At 37.6% G+C, this 7,500-nt stretch overlaps 1 protein-coding gene across 6 annotated transcripts in view; it reads left to right on the forward strand.

Moving 5' to 3' along the window:
• LOC133645013 (phospholipid-transporting ATPase IA-like) overlaps window positions 1–7,500 on the forward strand; it is a 427,043-nt gene that overhangs the window by 168,526 nt on the left and 251,017 nt on the right. For all 6 annotated transcript variants that reach the window (XM_062039795.1, XM_062039796.1, XM_062039797.1 and 3 more), the window contains one exon: window positions 6,739–6,816. In XM_062039795.1, the coding sequence (XP_061895779.1) occupies window positions 6,739–6,816 (78 nt within the window). The remainder of the gene's footprint in view (window positions 1–6,738; window positions 6,817–7,500) is intronic.

Raw genomic sequence — 7,500 nt, forward strand, 5'->3', positions numbered from 1 at the left:
CTGTGTACTGTTGTGGCTGACTACGTTCGAAAAATACGTCCATTTCGCACCGACAACTTTCTTCTTTGCTTGCTCAGCTTCCTTCTCCATAATGCAATGAACATGATTGCAACAGATTCACGAACACAGATGTCCAGAATACTGTGGAATTATGAAATGAAAACAGAGCTTTTTCGTATTGGCTTCAATGTGGAAGGCATACCCGTGTTCCCCGGGCTACGTCACGCGCATACGTCATCCTCAGAGGCGCTTCGAACCGGAAGTTTAGCGGCAAATTTAAAATGTCACTTTATAAGTTAACCCGGCCGTATTGGCATGTGTTATAATGTTAAGATTTCATCATTGATATATAAACTATCAGACTGCGTGGTCGGTAGTAGTGGGTTTCAGTAGGCCTTTAAAGGAGTCATATTATTATTATTTTTTTCTAAATGTAAAAGTCTACCTTATGGTCTACATCAGTGGTCCCCAACCACCGGGCCGCGGACCGATTGGTACCGGGCCGCGCAAGAAATTAAAATAAATAAATAAATAAATACATTTTTATTTTTATTTTTTAATTAAATCAACATGAAAAACACAATATATACATTATATATCAATATAGATCAATACAGTCTGCAGGGGTACAGTCCGTAAGCACACATGATTGTATTTCTTTATGAAAAAAAAAACAAAAAAACATTTATATTTCACCCCAGCCCACCCCCGGTCCGTGGGACAAATTTTCAAGCGTTGACCGGTCCGCAGCTACAAAAAGGTTGGGGACCACTGGTCTACATAACATGTAATGGTGGTTCTTTGGTCAAAATGTTGCATAGATGATGTTTTACAGATCATTTTCAAGCCGCTTTCTGACAGTCGCTTCCGGATGCGCCGTTTTGTGGGCGGTCTTATTTACGTGACTCACCTTTTGGCCTTGTCTTCTCCCCGTCATCTTTGTTGTAGCGGTGTAGCGTGCAAAGACGGGAGTGGAAGAAGTGTCAAAAGATGGCGCTAACTGTTTTAATGACGTTCAGACTTTACTTCAATCAATAAAGGAGCAGCATCTCCTCATCCGGAAACAACACCCGTGAAAAACAGTCCGACCGTAGCTCTAATAACTAAAGTTCCTTGGGTGGATAATGTAAACTCACTACACCGGTATGTTTTAGCGCTTTCATGGCGAGTTTACTGACAGATATAAGTAAGAACTTTACACTACTTTATATTAGAAATGGCAACGGCGGAGGATGAATGTCACATAACAAGAAGATAGAGGAAAAAGAAGAAGCTTATCGACTTTGTTGTCGGCACGGACGACAAAGGCGGACGCGCACAATTTTTCAGGATTCATGCAGATCCCAAATACAGATCAGTAGGTACCAGAAGTTAAGAAAAGTTTCTTTTGCATAATATTGCGAAAAAAAGCGCCAGATAATGTCTTACCTTATACACACACCATAATAATACTAGTATGTTTAATGCACCGATAATCCATCAAGCGGTGTGGCTTCATAGCTTACCAAAGTCGTACTAAAACATTTTGATAGATTTTTGAGCGCCGTGTGTAATGTTCTATATTTTCAATGGAACATATAAAATGTTGGTGTTTACCTGAGTCATATTGCCATCATAGTGCAGCCTACATTTATCTCTTATGTTTGACTGCCATCTACTTGTCACACTTGTCAAATAAAATACCGTATTTCCTTGAATTAGCGCCGGGGCGGTAATTAATTTAAAACCTCTTCTCACTCCGGCGCTTACCAAAGGCATGCGGTAAATTTAGGCATGCGCTTCTAAATTACCATCATGACATCGCTTAATGCCGCAATCGAATTTAAAGCACAATGAATCATCCCGGGAGTTCTTTTTGTTTGGGTCTGAAAAGGCAATTAAAATAACATTATTACCGCCTGTTGGCAGGTTTTCTTAGCTCATGATTTGTTTCTGAAATGTTACTCGTACAACTGCATCAAAATGACTCATATTTGACACACGCAGCTATATTAATAAAACATTTTTTCAAAATAAAGCGCTTTGAAAGACGCAACTCCAACAACAAAAAGTCAGCTCTCCACCACTACAAACTAACACAATACTAATAATAAGAATTGCAATTATATAAAACGTAGTATGTACGTGACTTACCCGGCGGTAATTGTAGTCATACGCTAATTATTTTGCGAAACGAGTTTGACCCGGCGGTAAATCGAGGCATGCGCATACTATATACCCGGCGGCATTTAAAGGAAATACGCTAGCTTCGAGGTGCATAAGCTCAACCAAACTTATTCCTTACAGTAGGCGCACCGGGTTATAAGGCGCACTGTCTTGTTTTGAGAAGAAAAAAAATGATTTTAAGTGCGCCTTATAGTCCGGAAAATACGGTAAATACACAGAGGCAATTAAATGAACTCAAATATACCTACAAACGAGGCATAGTCATGCAATATGTACATACAGTTAGCCTAAATAGCATGTTAGCATCGATTAGCTTGCAGTCATGCACTAACCAAATATGCCCGATTAGCACTCCACACACGTCAATAACATCAACACAGCTCACCTTTGTGCATTCACGCACAGCATAAAACATTTGGTGGACAAAAGAGTGGCACAAAACACGTCTTTCCGTGGCAGCGTCGGAGAAAGTTGTACATGTAAGCATACTACTAAAATTAGTAGGACAAAACAGCACTTGCCAAATACTCTCATCATTGAAGCATGCTTAATATAAACAGTGGGATTTCTAACAGTTAAGAATGTTTGTGTCATGTTTGTCCTCCTACAGAAACCATATTAAAACAAAAAATATATTTTTTTCCCATCTTTTTCCATTTTAGGCTATATACTGTATATATGTGTGTGTGTACATATAGTTACTTTACATGTGTTCGGCCCCACGACCAAACTTTTTTAGTCCAATGCGGCCCCCTGAGTCAAAATGTTTGGACACCCCTGGTCTATCAATAACTATCTATCTATTACTACTTAATTAACCTCTTAAGGCCCAAACTGTTTGTTTACATGCTTTTTTTATTTCTCTTTGCTATTTGGGCTTATGGGACCCTAATTAGAATAAAAACTAAGAATCATCTTTTGATGTGATGTACTTAGTCCATAAGTACACAAACGTGTACGTCATGTTTAGTTACATGCTAATTCTTATTTTTACACTTTTTTTTTTTTCCCAAATTCCAGTGTATGTTATACTCTTCTGACACCACCAGATGGCAGTCTAAGTGTCCACATAAGCGGCCATAAGACCCCAATTCAGTAGTGTACACAATTTTGGAAATGAGAGCTAAAAGGTGCTGTCCACGCATGTGGCCACTAAGGCCTTTAGAGGTTTTAAAAGTAGTTATGTTGATGACTAAGCTGGGAATGACAACACAAATTGCAACTGAAGTCTTTGCTATCCCTGGTAGCGCAATGGCTAAAATATTAATATTTTGTTACAGTGGACAATCTTGTAAAAAAACCCAAAGTGACAATGTTTATTTAAGTCTGTTAATTTTGCTATTAATATGAACAATGTTTCCCATTTGTATTACTTCAAAATCGCATCCCTTTAGACCACGCCTCCTTCAAGCCACGCCCCCGTACGCGACCCACTCCTCAAATCCTAATTTCGTCCCTGCAGCCAAGAATGGTGCTGGCACAATCCTTTAACTTGATGGCCGCCAGACTACTACTAATACACACGCAAACAGAAAACAGTCTTTTAATGCTCACAAATACATTTATATACCAAGTATTTATTGTACGTGTGCAAGTTTCCGAGTGTCTGCAAATGTGAGTCATGTAACTTTTATTGCAAATATTGATCCGTCAAGCTAGCAGGGGGTTTTGGATTAGGTATGGTATGGTGGCGCCTTGATGCAGTAGCATAATTCAGGCTTTATTAGCGTGTAGAAAATAGACATTTTTATGACCTGTAGGTGTTCCTTGCAAACAGCAGGGATGGACTATACACTCTGTAGCTTGTACAGTTTTTATTGTAGCGTGTTGGATCTCATTCTGGGATTTAAAAAAGCTATACAGTAGCAAAACTAGAAAAATGTGTTTTACCTTATAGAAAAGGTGAATATAAATACTAGGGTTGTACGGTATACCGGTATTAGTATAGTACCGCGATACTATTGAATCGGTACTATACCGCCTCTGAAGCGTACCGGTCCCGCACCCCCCCGTCCACCCGTCGTCATCACGTCATGACATTGCTGTTTTACGAGCAGAGGAGCATGTTCGGCAGTGCACAATCACAAAGTACTTACAAGCAGACACAGTGTGTAGACAGAAAAAGGAGAACGGACGCATTTTGGCTTAAAAAGTAAAGATAAAGGTGAAGTTATAACACTGAAACACCCTCAGAAAGAGGTGCTTTAAGACATGGCCATGTCCGCATCCGCAGTCTGCAGTGTTGGAGCTACTTCTAAATCACTAATCCTGGTCTCCATGGCGACAAATAAAGTAAGTTTCTTACAAGTATCATCCCTGCAGGACGAGGAATAGCTAAACGTGCTTCACTACACACCGTAGCTGACCGGCGTCACAATGTAAACAAACGCCATTGGTGGATCTACACCTAACATCCACTGTAATGATACCAAGTACAGGAGTGTATCTAGTCGATATTGCTATGATTTTATCGATATTTTTTAGCATCACAAAATCTTCTTTCGTTTTTTTAAATTTATATTATGTTTATAAACTCAGGAAATATGTCCCTGGACACATGAGGACTTTAAATATGACCAATGTATGATCCTGTAACTACTTGGTATCGGATTGATACCCAAATTTGTGGTATCATCCAAAAGTAATGTGAAGCATCCAAACAACAGAAGAATAAGTGATTATTACATTTGAACAGAAGTGTAGATAGAACATGTTAAAAGAGAAAGTAAGCAGATATTAACAGTGAATTAACAAGTAGATTAATAATTCATTTTCTACCACTTGTCCTTGATACTTTTGACAAAATAATAGGTAGATAAATGACACAACATGTTACTGCATATGTCAGCAGACTAAATTAGGAGCCTTTGTTTGTTTACTTCCTAATAAAAGACAAGTTGTCTTGTATGTTCACTATTTTATTTAAGGACAAACTTGCAATAAGAAACATATGTTTAATGTACCCTAAGATTTTTTGTTAAAATAAAGCCAATAGTGCAATTTTTTGTGGTCCCTTTGATTTAGAAAAGTACTCAAAAGTACCGAAAAGTATCGAAATACATTTTGGTACCGGGACAACACTAATAAATACACAAGAGGTGGGGGGAAAAACACTTGGCTGGTGCTTAAGCAGCCATTCTAACAGTAAATTGCGGTGATCAGTCCACATAAAAAAACTAACAATAAGAAAATCATACAATATTTATAATCTTAATAATAAAAATGATAACCATCAAATAATGTAAGATGTGTTTCTAAATAGTCTTCTGCATCTTAACTATTTCAAACCCTTCACATTATGCATTTATGCGCTGATAGCAGTATTAATACACAAGTTGTTTACTTCCTTTTTTTATTTTTTTTGTACTTTTATTAAATATCGTCGTGGCAACAAAGCCAACTTTTATTTGTATTCAATGATATAACACTTTTTGGTTTTTTTTGTGACAATGAGACTTCTCAAGGTGGTTATTTCCCCTGACTTCCCTTTTTTGCCAAGTGTGATGCATGGCGGCGTTGTGCGTTCGGATACCTTTTGGCTATATAACCTTTTAAATCTTTATTTTCACACACAGCAGGGGCGTTACTGAATTTTAATATTTCATGTCTGAATATGTGGCTACTTTAAATGACAAATATCTATCTACACATTAATGCAGGGGTATTAAACTCGTTTACATTGCGGGCCGCCAAAAAGATCATACTCCTTATATAATCGCACAACTATGCGTTGGATCATTTCAACAGATTGACTGACAACTCGCTATGAAATCATAAATTGAGGTGACAAGCAGATGTTTATTTTGATTTAGGATATATTTTAGCGTGATCATATAATATTAAAATATAGAAGTTATGCAATTGCACGCAGTACATTTTTTCTCTGTAAAAACTCAAAGCTCAACTACATTTATCAATAAAGATTTGATAGTTAATGCACATTATTCCCGGGCTTCTATGAGTTTGACACCTGTGTACTAATGCATCAACACTATTGTATTACCGTATTTTTCCGAGTATAAGTCGCTCCGGAGTATAAGTCGCACCTGCCGAAAATGCACAATAAAGAAGGGAAAACAACATATATAAGTCGCACTGGAGTATAAGTCGCATTTTTGGGGGAAATGTATTTGATAAAAGCCAACACCAAGAATAGACATTTGAAAGGCAATTTAAAATAAATAAAGAATAGTGAACAACAGGTTGAATAAGTGTACGTTATATGAGGCATAAATAACCAACTGAGAACGTGCCTGGTATGTTAACGTAACATATTATGGTAAGAGTCATTCAAATAACTATAACATATAGAACATGCTATACGTTTACCAAACAATCTGTCACTCCTAATCGCTAAATCCCATGAAATCTTATACGTCTAGTCTCTTACGTGAATGAGCTAAATATTATTAGTTGATATTTTACGGTAATGTGTTAATAATTTCACACATAAGTCGCTCCTGAGTGTAAGTCGCACCTATGAAAAAAAACTGCGACTTATAGTCCGAAAAATACGGTAGTTGGTGGTTACATTGTTGATATCTTTGTATGTTTTTTGTTGTCACGCTCCAGGACACTGACATGATCTATGAGCCGACAAACACCCCCGCCATGGCTCGTACCTCCAATCTAAATGAAGAGTTAGGCCAGGTAAAAAAAAACAAATATATATTTATTTAATACAGTCGTGGTCAAAAAGTTTACATACACTTGTAAAGAACATAATGTCATGGCTGTCTTGAGTTTCCAATCATATCTACAACTCTTATTTTTTTGTGACAGAGTGATTGGAGCACATGCTTGTTGGTCACAAAAAACATTCATGAAGTTTGGTTCTTTTTTGAATTTATTATGGCTCTACTGAAAATGTCACCAAATCTGCTGGGTCAAAAGTATACATTACAGCAACATATATTACCAATTTTACAAAGTTACTATCAAATCAAATTAGCTTCATGGCATGGCCTCTTAACTTCATGCGAGTGATTATGATTGACGACACTTGTTGACTTCTCTGAGCCCATTTAAAAAGGGATCATGTGATGCAGTCATTAGACTCGGTTACAATCGCGACAATGGGAAAGTCAAAGGAACTCAGCACAAATTTAAAAAATCGAATCATTGACTTGAACAAGTCAGGAAAGTCCCAAGAGCAACTGTGCAGACAATTGTTCGTAAGTATAAAGTGCATGGCACAGTTTTGTCACTGCCGCGATCTGGAAGAAAATGCAAGCTATCACTTGCTGCTGAGAGAAAATTGGTCAGAATGATCAGGAGTCAACCGAGAACCACCCAAAAAGCAGGTCTGCAATGAATTGGAAGCTGCTGGAACAC

Source organism: Entelurus aequoreus, linkage group LG28, assembly GCF_033978785.1.
Source record: "Entelurus aequoreus isolate RoL-2023_Sb linkage group LG28, RoL_Eaeq_v1.1, whole genome shotgun sequence".
Classification (NCBI taxonomy): Eukaryota; Metazoa; Chordata; class Actinopteri; order Syngnathiformes; family Syngnathidae; genus Entelurus; species Entelurus aequoreus.